At 52.7% G+C, this 20,978-nt stretch overlaps 1 protein-coding gene across 2 annotated transcripts; it reads right to left on the reverse strand.

Annotated features, from left to right (window-relative positions):
- Positions 1-14,007: 14,007 nt before the first annotated feature.
- Positions 14,008-17,518, reverse strand: LOC141973596 (C-C motif chemokine 19-like). Of its 2 annotated transcripts, XM_074932335.1 has the most exons (4): positions 17,106-17,518; positions 15,872-15,995; positions 15,430-15,526; positions 14,008-14,898 (listed from the first exon to the last, which is right to left on the reverse strand). In XM_074932335.1, exons 1-4 carry the CDS (start codon positions 17,161-17,163, stop codon positions 14,878-14,880), a joined length of 300 nt encoding a protein of 99 aa, XP_074788436.1. In that variant the 5' UTR covers positions 17,164-17,518; the 3' UTR covers positions 14,008-14,877. The 2 variants fall into 2 exon arrangements, with proteins under 2 accessions (XP_074788436.1, XP_074788435.1); XM_074932334.1 differs by lacking the exon at positions 17,106-17,518 and having other exon boundaries at positions 15,872-16,628.
- Between the last annotated feature and the right edge of the window lie 3,460 nt (positions 17,519-20,978).

A 20,978-nucleotide genomic window follows, 5' to 3' on the forward strand; every position in this document is an offset into this window, starting at 1 on the left:
GCACCCCCTTTGCGCTGGTTCAGATCCCAAGGCAGATGATAGGTGAGAAGCATTAGCAAGCAAGGTAGCTGAGGGGGTTGGGGAAATGCTTTTGCTGTGTACAGAGCTGAGGGATGAGCCTCTCCAGACCCAGCTGACCTTGCTTTCCAGAGTAATAAAGGCAGTAACTCACCATAGAATTATATAATCATAGAACCATTTATGTTGGAAAAGACCTTTAAGATCATTGAGTCTAACTGTAAACCATGACACAAAGAGAGCCCCAGCAAGCGTCATGCAGAAACATATAACCAGGACTGCACAAAAAAGAGCAGGGACCCTTCAGGGGCACCTCAGCTAGGAAATCAGCTCTGATGGGGACTGCTTTCTGGCCCTGGGACAACAGGCATTTGACAGCCAGCCTCCACCCTATTAATCTCTCTTCACCTTTCTTGGCTGCACCCAAATTTGCTGTGGGGAATGATGGCCGAGCCTGGGATCAACTGCCCAGGCTAATTGACCTGTGCCAAAACCTACCAGGATGCTGAGGGTGCTCCATCAGAAGGGGACATTTACTTCAATTACTGTCACCCACACAGCCCTGATGCCCTGTGGTTGGGCACTGCTATGTCTTCAGGGGGCACTGGACCTGTCAAGAAGTTCAGACTCCAGCCTGTTGCATGGCTAAAGATAACTGCTGAGTTAAGGGGCCCATTGGGAGGATGAATGGAAGGAAATGCAGTACAATCTGTGTGCCACCAGTACCGGGATGGCAGCCTGCTGCTGCCTGACAAGAAGGGAACCCAGCAGTGACAGAGTGAAGGAAAGAATGAAGGAGTTGGCGTTGTTGGAGGCTCAGGTCCTGCAGTGGGTTAGTGGGCTCTGCTTCCTGTGGGGTTTTAGCTGTGTTTGCTTATTTCTCTTGCATAAGCACATTGGCTCTGCTCCAGGTCCAAGTTCTGCAGTCAATAATCTCATTTTCTACACTTCTGCATCATGATCCTTTAAATGCAGCAGTTCCTAAGCTGTGGCCAGAGGATCCATGGTGAAGACCTGACAGGTGATCTGCAGACATGCTTGACCTCTATTGTGCTCCTTGCTCTGCAGGATGAAAACCCATAAGAGGCTTAAGAGCTGACTGCATTCTGAAGCCCAGAGGAAGGGTACCGGTGCCTGAAGGTTCATGCTTTCATTTCCTCCTGAAGGCAGTCACTTCAAAGTAAAAAAACAGAAAGGATCTGCCATCTTGCTGGGTGACCGGCTGCAAAGGGAAGTGCAAGTTCCCTTTGCACAGGCTCCAGCACAGCCCACAGCAACCGCTATGGTGATTCCCCTAGTATAATCATACCTGTACCCCTACACAAAGCACAGATGGGACTCAAAAAGTAAGAAAAGGCAAAAAAGACAGTTACAGACAAGGAGGCTGGGTGTCGGGATGATGGGCAGCTGCAGAAACCCCACGAGGTGCAAGGACGGGATGCTGCCCAGCCAGCCATTGTTTTGCTCCTGCCACACCAAGGGAAGCCCAGCCTCTTGGTGTCTCTAGGATCTGGACTTCTCATGACACACATCTCTCCTGTGCTCCTCAGATCTGCTGAGAGCAGTAAGGAGATGATGCAACCCCCGTTGCCCCTCTGCTCTCTGCTCGTGCCAGGAGGCAGAACGCAGAGTGACAAAGTACCTCTCCAGCCACATCCATCAGCAGCAAAGGACAAATTAGCATCAGCAATGCAAGAAAAGAGAGGGCAAGACTGAGATATGGGGGTTGCAAGTGTCCCTTCAAGGATATGAACCTGCATTTTATCACTGTGAATATTTACGCAAATGCACCCAGAACTGCGTAATCTGCAAACCTGAGCAGATTGTAAAAAAGGGCATAAAGCACCGAGTTCTCCCTTGATCATTTAGATTTACATTCACTTTTTTTTTTTTCCCTTGAAGACAGTTACCAGGCTGAGTTTGTGTATCTTGTACCCAATAAAGATATTAAAAGCCCTTTAATCTACTGCTGCATAATCAGCAGCTTATTTCACTGTGGAGGTAAATGGTGCTGGTGTGAGACGCCAGCTGTGCGTGGCTTGCAGCTCACTGGAAAACATCCTTGATCTGGGAAGTATTCACCGGCATACACGTGCTGCAGACTAGCCCTGCCCCATCCCTGGCTGTAAGACAGATGGTTTTCAGTGTTCTCTGTGGTATGAGCCATGTATGACCTAGGGAGAGCTGGCCAGGCATGCTAGGAGGGTGCGTTGTATTTTCAGGGTGTCAGCAGGGACAAACCCAGGGAATGGCACTAGGGAATGTGTATGGAGCACTGATGTGATATCAGCTCTGAACTGATGCAGGCTTACATCTACCAGCATGGGAGGTTAAAAAAGAGTAGCAGAGACCCACCAGGATGGAGATTCTGGCTTCCTCCCATGCTCGCTGTGGGCTGAGCAAGCTCTTTTACGATGAGCAGCAAGGGCACATGTGGAGGTCTCCCATGCTCAGCTCCCTCTGTCTCCCTGTGAGCACTACTGTTGCTGATGGAGGTTTGGGAGATGCTTTCTTCTTGCTCTGTGTTTGTGTGAGAAGGCAGCTGTAGGGAGCAAGGCTTGTGGGTCCATCCCAGCACATCACAGAGTCCTTGAGATAGTGTCTCCAGCAAAGACAAGCATTTCGTGACCAAAGCAGGGCTCCCCTGGCCTGGAGAAATGTGGCAATCTTCTACTGCGATTTTAGGACAGTAGAGGGTGAAAGAGAGTGCTGAAGCATTTGCCATGGTTGGTGCTATCACTCAGCACCACAGCTTGAGTTTCCTGAACACTGCAAGGAGCATCAGCACTCAGACTGCAGGAACACGCCAGCCACGTGTGCCTGCCCAAGCCATGTAGGAACCATGACTCATTTAGGGGTGGTGTCCAGAGGCTCAGACCTACACTGGACCCTGAAGACTTAGTCTCATCTAAATAGACCAGGCAGACAATGAGTGGAGGAGCTGCTCTGTCACTCCATTACACAGGGAAGGAAGAGAGGGACAGCAAGTGACACACACAGACCATGACAGGGTCACAGCAGAAGGATGAACCCTTATGACTCAAAGTTCTGCAGGGTCATTCCCCCACAACCCAGGTGCTCCCTGGGCTCAGTGCTGCAACCACATCTGCCTGATAAACTCTCTGACACAGGCAGGTGCCTATCTGCTCTGCTAGGGCTGCTCCTCCACTGTGGGATGAGCTGGTGACAAGGGGTATCTTTTCAGAGGATGACCACAAACCCCCTTTCCCCTCCAGAAGTGGTGATTGGGATGCAGCATCAGCTGCTGCAACAGATTTATATGGAGCACAAGCATGTCTCAGAGCAACACCCTACTTTGTGCCGATCTCTGAGGCTTGCCATGTTTACCCCAAGCATCCCTGCCATCAGAAGTCACTTTTAAATTAAAAAAAAAAATCCACAAAAAAACCATCAAACATAAATAACAACAAAACCACAAAATACTTTTTTGTTGGAGTGACCTATCAGCAGTTTTCAGCTCCACAGTCAGCACTGGATGTGGTCCAGGCTGCTCACAAATGCCGTACCAGACCTTTCAGCAACCAACCTCCCTGGGCAGCCAGGACCTAACTGTTTCTCTACTATAAGGAGCTGGAGGAACTTATTGCAGTGAGCAGAAAACAGCACAGGGTGCACAAAAAAAGACTGCCCAACCTCATGCATCATGTCCTGAGCCCAGGACACCTCTGGATCCTCTCCAGCTTGCTTTTCCTTGCTGACAGTTCCTGTGGGTCTCTGGGATGTGCTAGCACACACATATGGCCAGGAACAGCTCAGTGTGATAGATAGCTAGCCTTGGACTTTGCCTGTCCAAACAATGACAAGAAGAGGTTCAGCAGTGCCTTTCTTCTCCTTCCCGGCGGGTGACTGCCTTTTTCTACTGGCTGGGATTTTTCAGGGAGGCAGGGACATTTGTTTAAGCATTGCTTGGGCAGGGCAGAGAGCCAGAAGAGTTCTTGTTCCCGTGGGATGGGAGGTCAAAGGACTGGCACACTCCCTCCCAGACCGTACTCACTGCTCCTCTGTCAGCAGCTGCTTCCTCAGGATGTGAGAAACACTGGGTAGGTGAAGACCTCCTGGGGATGAAGGGCAGGGAGGAGCCTCTGTTGGTACCCCCCTATCCCAGCCTTTTGCTGGGGGGTGAAGGGTGGCTGCAACTAGGAGGGCATTTGGAAAGAACAGCAACTACGGGGCTTGGTCCATCAGCAAGGTGCCCCAGGACTTGTGGGGCTGGTCAAGGGGCATCAACACAAAAGTGGGAGCAGGTTAATGATGATCTCTGATGATTCAGAGCAGCAACAATATATATTACAAGAGTAAGTGAATGTAATAGATACCGGTTGAAGTTTAGCAGTGCAAAGGGCAGAGGAGACAGTCCAATAACAGCAGTGCTGAGTCAGGACAGAGGCTGTACCACTCTGGCTTTCTCTCCAGCTGACCACTACTAACTACATAAGGAAAAGCACACGAAACAGAGCAAACCATAGTCATCCTTCCCTGTCATGTTCTCCCAGCACCCAGAAGTCACTAGTGCAGGAGTTTCCCCAGGTGGAGCTTGTGTGGGACCCACATGCACCCACCCATGATGGGTTTGTCCAGTCCCTGGCTGTGCCTCTCCAGCACCCTGCACTGCAGGTTTCCATCACTTACCTATAGAAGGTGTGAAAAGGGCAACCCTGTTGGTTTTAAACTTGCAACCTGATCATTTCAGGGATGGACACAGCTCATGTCAGGCCTGGGGACAGCATTAGTACAGCAGAAGCTAGATTGACCCTGGAAGCACTGCAGTGGAGCAGAGGATGTTTCTAACCAAAATTGAAGAGGGTTCCTCAGCCAGCCTCCCTGAAGCACAAGGAGGCTTTAAAAGACTTTCAGGGTTTCTAGGTACAGGAGGGAGTGCACTTCTAAGGGGACCATGGTAGCATTAGGAGAGGGGAGGGGAGCTCAGGACCTTAGCAGGATTCAATGTTATACTCCTAGCAGGCAGATAAGAAGTCCTGGACCTGCTGCCCAGGACCTCCAAGAGCTTCCCCGTGCTGTTTAGTGGCCCAGCTAACACCACGGCTGTGCTTGGAACTGCCTGAAGGAAAGATCTGGCTGCCTTTTCTTTTCCCATCCTTCTGACTGTTATCCTGATGACTCTCTCCTCTGTTTCCTGTAAAAAAGGATCCACAAGTAAGTCCTTCTTTGGCAGGGCATGGAGCCAGCCTGCCTTATCAGACACAGAAGAGCCAGCCAGGGACTTTCCACTCTTTGCTGCTTTGCCCTGGTAGGAATACCAGCCTGGTACATCTTATTTACTTCAGAGACTTCCACAGCTCCCCTGCTCTGTGCTGGCTTTGCACTCTTGGCATCTCTGCCTCTGTAGACTCCAGCTTTACTCTCTTTGATGGCTTTTTCCTGGCCCTGGTCATACTCTGCCTGGAAATCCTTGGACAGAAGTATTCCACAGGAAGCCTGGGAAGGAAGATGTTGCCTTTGGAGCAGCACAGACCCCTCCACTCCATGGGGAAGCCCCCAAAGACCCAGCAACTGTGGGCTCCTCCAGCTCCCTTTGCAAGCAGCTGAGAAAAAGGCTCACTTGGGAATTTCTACATTCGACTCTCTGCCCTCCCTGATGACCCACACAAGTGTGGCACGGAGCTGCACACTCTCTTCACACCAGACTCAGTTTCCTGGCTTTTGGAGAAAGCCGTTTGTAGCAGATCCATATGAAATCATTGCAGAACTACCTGCCCTCCAACTTCACACACACTGTCCAGAAAAGGAGAGCAGCTTCTAGAGGAGAGAAGTAATTCTGAGCAGATTGGGATTGAGCAGACTGGAAAGTACTGACCCAGAAACTTGTGTGAATGCAGCCAGAAATACTCTACAGGAGGCGAGATCCAGACCAGGAGGAATCCCTTCCCGGACTTAGCTGAAGTGTTTCTGGGAGCAGAGAGAGCGATGACCCCCCTGAATCCCAGCCAGAGCCCTTGTAGAAGAGCACTACAGAGTCACAGTCGGAGGGGTTAATGCCCTACTGAAAGATGTTGTTCTCTCCCTGCATCTGCCTGCATGCAGTATGGGAAAGGCTGCAGCCTCAAAACTGATGATGCAAATGAGGCAGAGCCCCTGGAAACTTCTGCTCGCCACGGCCTTGTCCCAGCTGCCAGCACAGCCCATGATGAATGACCCTGGCGTGTTCTGGCACACCTCAGTCCCCCAGCATTGACTTTAGACAGTTGCAGCACAAGGAAGACAAATGAGATCCAGAGAAACCCAACCTGTTGTTGGCCCCCTTCGTCTACATTTACATGTCTGTTTTCTCGTCCAAGACCATGTATCTCCTTTGTTTAGGAGCGTGTCTGGCATCTGATCTTGTTCCAGACGTTTAGTGCCTGAACCCTTCCTCATTCTATTAAAGCACTAAGCACAGACACTTTAGGGCCTGCTTTAGTTAAAACTCCCTCGACTTAGATGCTGCAGACCTTGCACCAACCCAAAACCATAGCCTCCATTTGGTACTATTGAGGGGGCCAGGCAGTACACATCTCCTGCCAGCCAGACTCTCACGTCTGCCTCCTACTCAAAAATCCTCAAAACCTCACAGGGGTAAAGACAAACCACCAGGTGGGAAGGTCTCCAGATCCATGAGCTCTCCAGAGAGAGAAAGGACCCCTCGAGAACTTCCGTCTTCCCATGACACCCTGAGCCCTGCCCTTGCTCCAAGCCCAGACCGAGCATCAGGATCCTGACAATACACCCAGCCCCTCCACCAGAGTGTGCAGCACCATGACAGCTCTGCAGGGAACCCAGCCCTGCAAGGACAGGTGGCCCGGGAAGCATTTGGCAAGATGGGAACAGTGTGTCCTGCCAGCTAGCTCTCCAGCCTCAAAACAGCCTTTATTTATCTCGGAGCAAGGCTCCACAGCTGCTTTCAAAAGGCATTTGATGTTAAACTCTTCGGCTTCACGTTCACCCTGAAGAGCTCTTTTCTTTCTTTGGGTTGCTTCTTTTTTCCTCAAACCCAAACTCAAATTATGCTGGTGAAACTGAGCCAAGGCTTCCAAGGCCCTTGCCAGGAGCACACTAGCATGTGGCCTGGATGGTAACAGCAAGGATGTTGTTTTTCACCACCAATACTTCACACTCTGCTATTAGCAGCTGCGCAGCCTGCTCCACTTCAAAGGGGGCTCATGGATGCCACACAAGATCTGCTTCCTTCAGTCCGGCTTGGCCAAGTCTCGCCATGATCCCAAGGCACCTTCATCACATGGTCAGTTCCTGGATTTTCACCCAGGTCCAAGTGTTTTTTGTGGCCATGGGCAGTCTCACATCAAGCACCCAACAAATGCGTAGGGAGCTCAGAGTGTGACTCCAGTGTCCCACCTCCACCCTCTAGAGAGATTCCCAAGGTCATGATCCCTGTGACTTCCTGCAGCCCTCAGAGGAATATCTTAAGGCAGAGGAAGACAACCTCACCCATTAGGAACCTAGTAGGCCAGAATAACAGGAAAAAAAGGATTAGGAAGGACTTTCCCAGGTCATCTAATGCATCCTGTGCTGAGCCAGGGCCAGCACTACTTAGAGCTTTCTGACAGGCACTGGTCTAACCATCAAAGTTACCAGCAGTGGAGATGTAGCATTTCTTCAGCTGCCTTCTCCTGCTAAATGGAATTTCCCCCTAAAGTCTGACCCCAGGAACCCCTGTGGTTTCTTGACCTATCTGAAATAAACTCAAAGAGTACTTTTTTCACTTTCTCTTTGCAGTATCACTTTGTGTACTTGGTGACCATCTTATCCATTACTGGAAGCAGGGTAAACCCAAGCTCCTTCAGCCTGTGCTTGGAGGCCAGGTCATCCAGACCTCTGACCAAACTCACTGCTGTTCTCCACACCCCTCCCAAGTGAATGCATGGTTTTTCAGAGCTCAATTGTCCCATCCAGGACCACCTCTCCCACCAAGACTAACTTAACTTCCTGTGCTACATCAGCACTCATGAATGATGCCCAAATCCTCATTGAACAAAGCTTGGAGATAAATTAAAAGGGTTGTCCCTGCCAGAAGGGAAGGGGACAGTGCCTGGATGTAGTGGCAGCAACTTACAGGACATGTACCCCCTTGTCCTCATCTCAGTGCAGCCTCCCATTGCCACTGCACCAGCTGGTAAGTTGGGCTGGAGATCTGAGCATCTTTTGGTATGAGGCTGACTCACAAATGGCTCTTTGTGGTGATTTTTTGCTTTAGTCTGCAGTAACACAGTTTTGAACACCGGTTCTACAGCATATGAGCATGCCAGGAGATGCTAATTTTTGCAACAAGCCACCTGCATTGGATTTGCTAGCAGAAGGGCTAGTGAGCATTTTAGCTTGAAACCAGGCCAAGGTATAAAGAGCTTCCCTCCTACCATCCCCTGTCATGCTCCAAAATATCTACTGCTTCCAGTGTCTGTGCCAAGATATGGGGCAATGCAAAACAAACAGGGCAAACCCTCCCTACCCTAAGTTAGAAGGACAGAGATGAGTGCCAGGATCTTCAGGACATGCTGCCCTGCCCAAGTCAACCGAGTCCCACATACTCAGCAAAGAGCCATTGCACAGCATGCACACAGCCTTTGGAAACAGCAGGGATCAACCCAGCAGACTTCAGCCCTTCTTTTGCCCCAGACAGGCAATGAAACACACAGCTCTGCAGGCTCTGACACCGGGAATTCCCTGGGGTAGCTGGCCTTGGCAGGACCAGAGGAGGATGCTGGAGCATTGCGCAGTAGCTGGGAAATGAAACCAAACACTGTGAGAAGAGGGTGAATCTGTAGCTGTAGCATATCCGGGACACTTCTGCTTTTGTTCCTTGAAATACAGTGGCTGTCATCCATCACTGAAAATGCTGACTGGTGCCTTTCCGAAAGCCACAGCAACTAAATAAAAGGTGGGAATCTACAAGTTGCAGGGTTTTTTAATGAAAGCACTTTATTTCTTCACCAAAGACCACCTCAGCAGCTCACAAGACTCCTGATAATAAATGCTGCTTTTCTGGAGCATCCTCCCCCTCAGAGACAGTAGAAAGTCATGGCTTGATAATTTAAACAAGATTAAGGAACATGCATGTAAACACAGTTGTGTGCTTGCAGTATGGGGACAGTCAGTGCACAGCCCAGCAGAGGAGGGGTTTTCCCAGCCAAAACATCTGCAAGAAAGAAAATCTTGTTTTCTGTGGGAAAGTGGAGAAGAATGAGATGTGTTTGTGGAGGAGGCAGACCAAAGGCTGTAGAGGGTGAACATCCCAAGACAAGCAGCCATACCACACCTGACATATCTGCAGTGACACAGCACAGCTGCTAAATCTCTCTGGACAGGCACAGAATAGTCATCATTTGGGTAAACCCTGGGGCAGAAGTGTCCAAAGAAACTGGGCAGAAACTGGGCGGCACAGGGCCAAACAGACAGAGGGAAAGGGAGAGCCCAGGGTTAGAGGTTTGCACTTGATAGAGCTAAACCAGGATCACAAGAAGAGCCTCTGAGTCTGCCTTACTGCTAGCAATCTTCTGGCTCTCCCTTTCCACCCCAGACAAGGAAAGGTTTTTCACGCTTATGGGTTTAAAGCATCTCAGCCAACCTCAGGCTGCACATCAATTTCCCAAATTCATGAGAAGCTCCAAAATATTCTCTTCTTTGCTGCTGTACTGGCCCAGTTCTTGCTCCATGGTTGTCCCTCCCATTTGCCCCCAAGCAGAGCTAAGGGAGTTCTAGATCTTCATTAGTTCCCTCCAAGCCTCATCCCTGCTGTCTGAGCCAGGCGGTGCCACCTCACCTCAACCTTCTACAGATCCAGCTCTGTTTTGCCATGCAGCTGTGTCATTTCGCTGTGGTTGCAGAACCACTGGGGAAAGGAGGGAGGGCAGGTTCTCCCCCAGACTCCTGGCCAGGGGACACACCACAGGAAGCAGAGAAAACCTTACTTAAGAGGCACAGCTAAGCAGGAAAACAGAAGGGACAAGTGGGAAGTGCTATAGAAATTGCACTAAGCCTCCCTCACTGCCTACTGGTTCATTGAGCGGGATGGGTAATGGGGAAGGTACTTTCCAGAGGCTTCTGGCAGTAGGACAAGTCTCCTATTTGCTTGTCCTCCTGGTTTTCTCTTTAATCTCCAGTTTTTACTGCTACTGTGCATAAAGAGAAGATGGGTGCATCTGAGGGTAGAGAGGATGGGTCACCCCTCCCTTTCCAAAGGGTGCTCTGAGCCCTGGGATCTGGGCAAGGGTGCGCCTGACTCGTGGCAATGAGCTATAGTACCTGCAACTTATAAAAGCACAGGGCTGAGCCCTGCGTGGGCACAAAGGTTCCCATATCAAAGAACTTCTGGGTTCAGTTTGACTCTAGGGACCCAGGCCAGGAAAAGCACCCTGGTCCTGTGCCCGAGTCCTGGGCATCAGACCCAAGAAGCCAGACCATGGAGTGCAGGCTGGGTAACACCACCAGGGAGAGTTCAGCTGCAGGAAGAGGTTGGCAAGGAAGGCACCAGCTCCTGCTCAGAGCCCCACAGCCTGGCCAAGGATGCTGGCATCTTCCCACAGGACACATCTCAGCAGAACGTGTCTGGACAAGTAGCACCGGTGATGACATGCTGGGAATGAGAGGGGAGTAAGCAGTGGCCCGAGGAGGATTGATGCTGGGCCTGGATCTTCTCCATCACCCACACACATTATTGTTTAGGCAAGAGTAAACAGTGCAATGGGACGAGAAGGGGCTTTTAGTTACCTGGCTTCCCACTCTTCCTAACCATCCACATGTCTCATGTCCTAAAAAAACCCCAGACAGGTCCCCGAGCCCCTGCCAGCAGGATCCAGCACTGGTGCTGAGGGAGCTCTGCCCATGGAGCGCAGCCCCTTGCCTGAGCACCAAGCAGAGGAGACCACCAGCACAGGGGAAAAACAGCTCTTGTACTGGTAGACATGCCCAGGGCCTGTTCACAGCTCCAATGGACTACTCTGCACCAAGAAATCGTGTGAAGTGGCCATGTGGGGGCTGCAGAAGAGGGAACAGTTTTTAGACCCCTCAGTGCTGCTTACTTTGCCTGCAGGAACATGCAGGGAAGGTGCAGCCAGTTCATCCCCAGTCACTACAGGAGCAACATATGCAACACATGAGGTATGCTGGTGACAGAAAAAGACCCTGCACACCATTTCTTTGGAGGCAAGGGACAAAACCAGCTCCAGTAATACCTCTGCAAGGGGTATTATGGCACCAGGTGAGACCAGCTTAGCATTTCCCTTTGGTGCCTGCTCATGCTGCAGAGAAGCAGACGGATGTTTTTGCTGTGGACCTTCAATCCTACCTCCTGACTGGGAATGTCCATGCCAGGTCAGACCCTGAGACCACAGCAGCTGTGCCTGCTGTGTCTTGTGTCCCTTGAATGCAGCCTGGGAAGAATCCAAGATAGCTTTCACCATGCCTTGGAGAGAGAGGAGTGCTCTCATGATCCCAGCTGTGAAACCTGACAACCAGGGAACAACAAACAATTCTCAATTTGCTTGCATAGATGCAGCCTTGTCTTTCTTTCCTGGCACTGTGCACTGTCACCAAGAGAGCAGCTGTTTTGTCAGGTCCACAGGAAAGCTTTTCGGTTTTAATATCTTGTTATCCCACATGTGAAATACAGGTCCCAGGCATGGATAAAAGGACTGCAGGTGATTCAACCGATGGTCCAGAACACCTCACAACAAAGTGATTGCTGCACATAGCCCCAGACCTACTGAAGGTATATCTGCATCATACTGCAACAGATCCTGATCCTGACCCACCAGTCCCTGAGGATGCAGTGAGGGTAGGCACAGAACAGGAAAAACACAATTGGGGAGAGAGAAGAAGGAGGACTTGGAACATTTTTTACCGAAACTAGTTCTTGGCTGGGACTCAAGGTTTCTGACACGGCAGTGACTAGCTGCTTTCTTCAAGGAAAGTGGCTGCTTCCCTCTAAAGAGATCATTAACATTTTGTATCAGAAAAAAACTCTCTCTGTAGTTTACAAAGTGCTGAGTCCTGCTAGTTTTTGATGGATTTCCAAAAGTCACGTTCTGGAGTAGGGACAGCTGCTGCATGGCTGGAGGAGGGACAGACAGCCAGGACCACATACCTGGCTCAGGACAGCATCTCCTCCTGTTCTTCACTGGGGAGTAAGGGCAGCCTGCTGCCAGAGCTGGGACCTGGATCACCACCCCCTTGAGAGACACAGAAGACAGACCTGGCAGGGATATGTGATGAATGGCTGCATTGCTCTGAGGAGGGTGCGTTTACTGCTCCCAGAATAGATGGGAGCTATGAGTTTTGCAGCCACACTTTTACAGGCAGGTTGGCCGAGCCATTCCTCAAACTCTGATGGAAATAGATCAACCTGCTTCCAACATCCAAGAGGTTGGTGCAAGCCCCTTCTCCCTCGGGTTCCCAAGGAACTGGACCAGGACATTGTGCTCCTTGTCAGGGTAGCCTCCAGCCAAGGATGAGCCCAATCAACCCCACGGTAAACCCCTTCTGCAGCCCCTGACCTGCACAGGAACCCACACCAGCTGCAGCAGCTCAGCCCCGGTGCAGATCCACACTGAGCATCCTCCCCCTCCCCAGCCGTAGCCCCTCGCGGGTGACTGAGTGAGCAGCAGGAGGGCTTCTGCCCAAGCAAGCACCAGCTATCCTCCTTTCCCACTCAGGCTGTTTGTCTTGGCCTCTCTTCCCATACCAGCCTTCCTTCTCTTCTTCCTTCTCCCCAGGATTGTATTTCTGGGGCTGTCACTATAGTTAATGAGCTGGGACAGAGCTGGTGCTCTAGGAAAGTCATGCCAAGAGTCACACCCAGGGCACTGTACGTGCACAAATACCATGGAGAGAGACCCCCGAGGGGGGGAACACGTGAAAAAGAAACCCAATGGCTACCAACCAAGGAAGCTGGCAGACCTGAAGAGAAAAAGGGCTGGGGCTAAATTTGCGTTCAGCAGGTCTCAGCACAAGCCATCAGGTGCCTGGACATCCCCTCGCATGGACAGCCCAGCTACTGCATCACTGTGGATGCCATCCTCTGAAGGGCCTGGTGCCCACATCGTCCCTGCCTTCAGGAACAGTCCCTGGGTCGTCTCACTCCCAGGTTCCCAGGCTGGCTGGCTGGCACTGTGGACTTCAGGAGGAGAGCATGGTGCCTTGGCTGTTGGCCATGCAAATCCCACTCGTGCACATTCAGCCCATGTTTCAGCTGAACAGAGCAGCTTTGTTCAAACCTCACATGGCCTGAGCAAAAGGGCACTTCCCAAGGAGACATAAGGTCACTCTAGGGCAGCAAGACCCAGTACACAAACTGGGGCAGCAGCCCCAGTACACAAACCCTGGAGACCCAGGGCCCAGGAGGAAAATGGCCAGGGACTCACAGCTCATCCATGATGAGGGGCAGGATCTTGCCTTATCCATGGATGTGCCCAGTGTCAGGTGTCCCCCAGCTTCCATTTCCCCAAAAGCTCTTTCTCTTTACCTGCACCCTAGCTGCTAGCAAGCACTGAACTGCCAGGGCAATCAGTAGAATTGAGCAGCCACACTGTGCCTCAGTTTCCCTTCTCCACAAGGACAAAGCTCCACAGCTCTTCATCCATGTCCCATGTTCTCTTGGGAGCTGAGAGCTGGGGTACTCCAGCTCAGAAGCTGAGCTGGTGGGACTGAAGTGTTTTGGGCTGGATGGTGCAATACTGGCAAGTTTTCTCCCACCTCATCTCTGCAATACAACCCCTTGGGGACCCACTCTGGCAGCCTGGCTGAGTGGCGCAGAGCAGGGTGCCCGCCTTGCCATGGTGCCAAGAAACTCCCAGGAGACACTTGCAACCCAGCTGCTGTAGAACATGTCCTTCACTGCTATGAAAGCCCCTTTCCCCACCTTGCACCCCAGCACAGCCCCCTTGCAACTGCAGCAGCACTGGCTGCACGCCCCATGCTCCACACTGGCCTTCGGTCTCAAACACAAGGCAGGGAAACTACTTACTGGCATTTCTTTTTATTTAACAAAATCACAGCACAATAAAAAAGAGAGAAAAGAAGCAACTTAGACCTGTAATTGTTGCATTTAACAGATCTAGCAGCAAATACCTGAGAGTGGTGCAAACACTGCTCACACATACCTGCCCGGGCAGGAGTGTGGGACAGGGTTTGAATGCAGTGATAGGCTGGGGGACCCAGAAGGGGGGCAATGTCCCTGAGGAGAGCAGGGGCCAAGGGCAACATCACTGCCCACTCTGCTGCCACCGCATTACTGGCTCCATTTCTACCTGTGAAAGAAGGCCAGGAGGGTAAACAATGCAGGGAGGTCAGGGCATGAGAGAGGATCTGCACCAACCATGCCCTGCCCGAAGGCTTCTAGGTTGTGCTCAGCAAGGGAGCAGCACAGTGCATGGCCAGTGAGGAACATCTCAGTCCCTCCCCTCCATCCCCACACTGTCCCATCCTGACAGCCCTTTCCAGGGATGTAGAAGGACTCAGACTTGAGGCTGACGATGGAAACCAAAGAGATTAGACTAGCACTGGAGGTCACAGCTGCTGTGCTGAAGGGAAGGCTGAGACCCTTCAAACACATCTTGCAGAACAGTCCATCAACCAGCTTCCAGGCTGCGAAGGCGGCAGAGTCTCTGGCCTGGCAGCCCCTGTCTCAGCTGATGAAGGTTACTGGGTCACAGTAGAGATGGAGGGAAGAAAAGAGAGCAGGCAGGGCTCTTCCTAGCCCAACACACTGGCACGAGTCCCCAGGAGGGTCGGCTGGAGGTGAAAGCATGTTGGCTCCATTAGCTTCAGATTCACAGCTGGGAGACAGCCCCCACTCCAGGTGCTGGGGCTGGCCACAGGCTTCTTCAGAGCTTACTTGCCCTGGGTTTTGGCCTGGGGAAGTGAAAAAGACATCTGTGATGAGTGTGATCCTCAAGACAGGAGCCTCCTCAGAGTCCATTCCTTGAGGTCAGGGTGGTCACCAAGAGGTTCCCTCCCCTGGCCAAGCTATGGTGATAAAGCAGGGACCTGGCAGGGCTTGCAAAGCACCAAATAAACTCATTGCAAGCCCTCCTGGTGAAGATATAGAAGTTGCAAGCTTCAAGATGGTAGGGCAAAAGTGGGTAGGGATTTGTTCCCAGTGTCATTTGCTGTGGTGCCCATTAGGCTCAGTCCAGGGTGGCACTGAGTGGGTAACAACCCCAGGACTGCATTTATTTGGGGTGGAAGAGGGTCTGCAAAGGAGCCAGACTGATCCCAGTTGGAAGGAGGAGGGATGGAGACTGAGTCAAAGCATCCATTTCTCAGTAGAGCATGTCCCAGCTCTTCCCAGCATCCCAGTCACACTGGGAAAAGCCTGTTTGGTGGTGGATAAACCCACCACTGGGCTGCCCCCATTACCAGCTGAGAAGACGGACAGCTTACCTTCCTGGCAGAGCTGGCATCCAGCTTCTCTTGGAGGCGAAGCACCCACGGGGCTTGGAGAGGGGCACAGAGACGTTTACCCTTTGTGGTGATAAACCTGCCAGGTCCATGGGAAAAAAAACAGATGAGGTGAGTAGGACACCCAGGAGATACTCAAGCACAGCTCAAGCTCTCACCCACTGCCTCCCTGACTGTCCTCCTCCACCTCTACCTTGAGATGACTTTCTTCCCTGACTTTTGTCCCAACATTCCCCCTCCCAGCAGATGCTGCTCTGATTGAGCCTCTGATCCCCAGGGTCTCTTCCACAACCCTCCCTATTCCCTTGCCCCCAAAACTAGCTCAACATCCCTCCACCACCCTTCTCTGCCTCCATCCCTGCCTCCCTGCAGGGTCCATCAATTAGCTATTGTCCTTCAGCCAACACCACCCCGGAGCTCTTACACGGTAGCCGGGATGTCGCAGCCATCCTGCACCAGCTGGAGCCGGTAATCCTGTACTATCCGCCGCGGGATGGGTATCTCGCTTGTCCGCAGGCAGCAGTCAAGGACGTTGTTCCCACCATGGACTGGAGGAGGAACACAACAGGCAGGCTGAGTATCCTCTCCCTGGGTTGGCTGCACTTTCACCCAGCCTCCCCGGAGGAGGGGCAGGATGGCACCCATCAGAAATGCCCTCACACACCACCCCAGCTGCACACACAGGCACGAGCCTTATTGCTCCCACACCCCGGCACCAGGAGCCCTCTACCTCCTTCCAACACAAAGCAAAGGAGATGAGAAACAGTGAAACGGTGCAGGGCAACCCTTCTGCATGCCTGTGTCCCTCCTGCACCTCCAGGGCCAGTGACAGCACGAAGCAAGGCAGGACAGGGGTCTTTACCTGGCTTCAGAATGCTGCAATACAGACACCCATTCCTGAGAGGCTGAGAATGACTTCAGCTTTATTTGCTGAAGCAGTCATAGGTTTTGCAGCTACCTCATCACCAGCCCACCCCATACCAATCAGTCCTGTGACAGCTGGGGGATACAGCTCTCTGCAGAGTAGGGGACCTTGGTCACCCTGCAAGCAAATGCTGTGTTCACTGTTAATGACCATCAAGGATGACAGTGCCCAGGGATGCCTGTAACCCCAGGCAGCAAGGTGTGGTGCAACACCACAAGACGTCTGAACTTCCCAGCTCCCTGCAGCAGAGCAGAGGGCCTGGTGTCACACACACAGACAACAGTGACCTGTGCAAACCCTGTGTCCAACACCAGCAGCCCCTCAAGCATGGGCTCTGCCCCAACACATACCTTCCCTCCCTCTCCCAGCCCCTTGTCCCCAGGCTGCCCCACACCAAAGAGCGCCAGGGATGCTCTGCTGGTGTGTTGGGGAGAATGGGACCAAGATGAACCCAGCCCGGTGTGCACAGGCTGGTCTAGGGCACTGGGAGGCAGGATTGCTCCATGGCCTTTCCCAAGCTCGGTTTTCCAGCCCCAGTGCCCTGCAAGCTCCTGCTTGGACTTTGGGCAGGACAGAGTCCCTCTGGGACAGGTTACAAGAAGAGTATGCAGGAGGGCTGCAACAGACCCCCAGTCATAAGTCCCTCTAGAAGTCTGATGAATATGCAAAGGAGAGAAAGGAACTGGATCCTCTCCCTTCTGCAAGAAAAGCAGTCTGAGAGGTTCGGTCTTACCATCCAGGATACGTCCCAGCACCAGGAGACTAAGGCAGAGAAGATAGAGCCGCTGCATTTTGCTGATGACTCTTGCAGAGGGTGGGCTGAAGGCGACGGTGCTCCGGGTGGTAGAGGTGAGCTCTGAACAGCTTCCCTGTGCTCTGCTGCTGGTGCTCCCTGCTGCCTATTTATCCTTCCAGCCTGTGGCTTTCACTTTCTTTTGGAGAAGAAGGGTGGGAAGTTGCAACAAGTCTTGCCACAGGCTGAATTTTAATCTTTGAGCATTTCCCGAATATCCCGCCTGCTTTCCCTGTAGCCAGATGCTCTGCAGTTCCAGTCAAATAACCTCTTGCCCTCTCTGCTGCCGGCACCCAGGCCACAGGAGATGCTGGTCAGGGCCAGTGCAGCTCCAGGGTCCCTTCACCCTGAAAAAGCACCCCAGGGCCCTGGGTAAGCATGTGGAGGATTTAACCCTGTCTCTCCCCTGAAGCATCTCTCAGTTGTTCTCATTAGATATAGCATAGGCTCAACCCACAGGTACTGGGGGGAGAGCTTGCCTCAATCCCATTTTTGCTTATATACTGATATTAGGGTGATGCCTGGCTACTGCTGAGCCCCCCATCAGGTCACAGGAGCCTGTCTGGCTCACCCTGCTCTCCCTGGCTGGGTGTGGGGGGGCATATCTGAAGCTGGTGGATGGAGGGGAGCCCAGCCAGCATATTCCACTCCAGGGCCATGATCTCACATGCCAAAAGACAACCTGCTTTACAGATGTCCCAACAAATGGGATCATGGCCAAAGGCAGCTACAGATCTTCCTGGAAACAGGTTTTCTCAGCACAAGAGCAGAAATCCCCCACAGAGGCTGTGTGCAGGGAGTGAGCTGCCAGCAGCTCACCAGCTGTGTGGGTACTGCAGAGAGTGAAGACCAGCACTGCCACTGCAAACCTTCACAGGAATGCAGGGACGAGGGGCTGTTCCTCCTTGGTATAGTGACTCACCACCATGCCAGTGCCACCTGCAGTGATGTCCCTTAACCAGCCTGCTTCAGCCCTGATATGTGGCACGTGGGGTGCTGAGAGCAGTGGGGTTGTGCAGCCTAGGCAAGGGATGATGAAGGGGTCTCACTGCTGCCAGCAGCTGCCTTGTAGGGGTTTGGAGAGGTGCCAGGGTCCAGCTCTTCTTGGAGGGGCCCAGAGACAGGATGAGAGGCAACAGCACCAGTTGCACCCAGGGAAATTCCCACTAATAGTAGGTAAAAAAGTTCCCCACAGGTCTGAACAAATTCTGGAGCAAGATCTGCACCCCTCTACCCTCTCACTTGCTCCAGCTTCAGCCTGTCCTTGCACCTCAATGGAAAGCACTCCACAGCCCTTCCACAGGGAAAATTATCTCTGGGACAAGACACAGGGCTGGGACCTGGGCACCTCAGTAGGTCTCTCTTCTATCAGCAGTAGCAGATAGCAAGCTCTGTCCCTTCCCTGCTCCATGGTAAGGAGCAAGAAGAGACTCCAGCTGTGTCACCAGCCAAAGTGTTTCATCCCTGTACTGGCATTGGCACTGGCACCAGCCTCATGCATGGGGTGGTCTCCTCCATCAGGAGAGCATCATCTCCGGCCACTCCTGGCAAGCTGGTGCTGTGCTGAAGGGATTAGGCAGGGGTGGGTGGGCAAAATGAGCATCACAAACAGGATGTGCCAGCTTAACTTCAGTCAGCACCTACCTTTTTCTAGCACTCACAAGCTATTGAAGACAAATCTTGGCTGGCAGAAGGGGAATTTAGGTGTCAGAGGATTAGTGTCAGTCATCAGCCCCAGCCTTGTGCAGGTTTGGGGATGCAGGATGGCTCTGGGACCTGGTCTCCACTTGATCTCCCCACGGCGCTGCCAAAGAGATGCCACAGCAGGGAGGACAATGGCTTCTGGCTGCTGATGCTGGTGGTCAGACCTCCAGGCACAGCCACTCCTAACGCAGAGCCATCTCCTCGCTGGGGGCTGGACTGACAAGTTGAAGCCCCCTGCAAAGAGGGGGCCCCATAATCAGAACCCTGTCCCTTGCCAAACACTTGCCTCCTCACATGTTCAGTGGGTTTGACAGCTACCAAAGCATGCTCAAAGGATTGGACAGGAGTTCTGGGCGGTGCTGGGGGTCCTGTCCTGTGGGACCCCCCTCCAGCAGCTGCTGGGGTCCTGGTCCCTGCAGCAAGACACATTTCTGGCACAGGAAGCTCTCACCTGCTGCAGGGTCCTGGCTGGCCACTCACTGAAAGCAGTGTGTCCGGTGTTGGGAATACATCGTTCTGGGGAGAAACCCCTTAACTGCCTCTGGCTGAAGGGGACCCCCTGCCCTCGTGCTGCCTGCAGCCCTGCCAACATATGGGCAGGAAAGAAAGGCTCTGCTTCCTCCCAGCAGCTGTCTGGGTGCCAAGTGGGTGAAAGCACAGCTACTCCAGTCACTTCTGCTCCCCAGGAGGGGCACTGGAGAGTGAGGAAAGGGGCTTTCCATACATGTTGTGAAAGGGGAATGTGGCGGGTTTCCCCCCTCTGCTGGGGTCAGTGGGATTTCTAAGAAGAGAGTGGTCATCTCTGAAGTGCATCCCTGTGGTATGCAGGGAGGTCACCCACATCCCCCTTGCAGGACTGAGCCTCGGGGACCAGAAGAGATGGCGCAGATGAGGAATAGAGGATGTTTCAGGGTCCAGGCTCTTCAGAAGCATATGCAGGCAGGGAATGGTCAGGGAATCCAGTGCAATTTGGGAAGAGGGAAGAGCATTGTTCATGATGACCCACTTAAGCCTCATCCAGAGCAATTTCAGAGCACTGGAACTCCAGCCCCAAGGACACCACAGGCAGCGTGAAGCACCCCATAGCACTCAACGCTGCAGAAGCCTCGATAACGCAGTTGTTAATTAAACTGGAAACCATTCACAGGGAGGATCCCCATGGCGAATCCAACCTGTCAAAATGTAAACGGTCTGTGTGAGCATCACCTCCATCCCCAGGCTCTCCTTGGGGAGCACCCACCACACTGCCACTCTCCCAGAGACCTGCCAGCTGCAAGAGCCCCCGGGGCAGCTGCTCGCTGCCAGCTCGTGGGCCCCAGCACTCTCCCCAGGTTGCCTTGCGGTGCTCTGCTTTCCACCTCCAATCTACGGATCTGGAAGGGGCAAAGGGGGAATTTCAGCAAATTCCAGACACAGCCAGTCCCTGGGGCAGGATCTCGCCTGGCTGCATTCACCTCATTAGGAAATACTGGGCAGGCATTGCAGCTGTTCCAATTTCCCTTGCAACTCCCGGCACGAGGGAGCCTCCTGCACAGCTCCCACTGCAGTCCCAGTCCTGGTGCAGCACAGGGACTGGGGCGTCCACCAGACCACAGGGCTCAGGGCCCCACTGCATCTCTTCTAGATGAATGAACCTCATCAATCTGATTTAACTGGAGTTAAGGAAAAAAAAAAGAGCAAGCCATGACTTTGCCCAGAGGGAGCAAAGATAGTCCCGAGGATCTGGCTAAGAGGGATACAGAAGGTGCCAATTCCTACTCTCTTAGAGCCCATCTGTCCCTAACACCTGTTGAGTTCAGTGCCACTGATGTTGAGGTCACTGTAGACAATAGGAATCAGAGGCAAGACCCTTCAACTGGGACCCAATCAACCCCCCCAGGTGAGCACCCATCTCCTAGGGTCCCTGCAGCACACTTGTCCTTCAACATCATCTTTGGCTGCACAGCTTCCCAGCCAGGTGCTTCCTGCAAATGACCTTGGACATGCTGTGATGGCACCGAGATGGCAGTGGCCAGGTGGGATGCCCCCAGGCCTGGGTCCCTGTCATCACACTGCCTGTCCTCCTCTCTGCAACTTCTCCAGAGGTTTCAGGACAGGATGGCTGGGGAA

Source organism: Athene noctua, chromosome Z (genome assembly GCF_965140245.1).
Source record: "Athene noctua chromosome Z, bAthNoc1.hap1.1, whole genome shotgun sequence".
Lineage (NCBI taxonomy): Eukaryota > Metazoa > Chordata > Aves > Strigiformes > Strigidae > Athene > Athene noctua.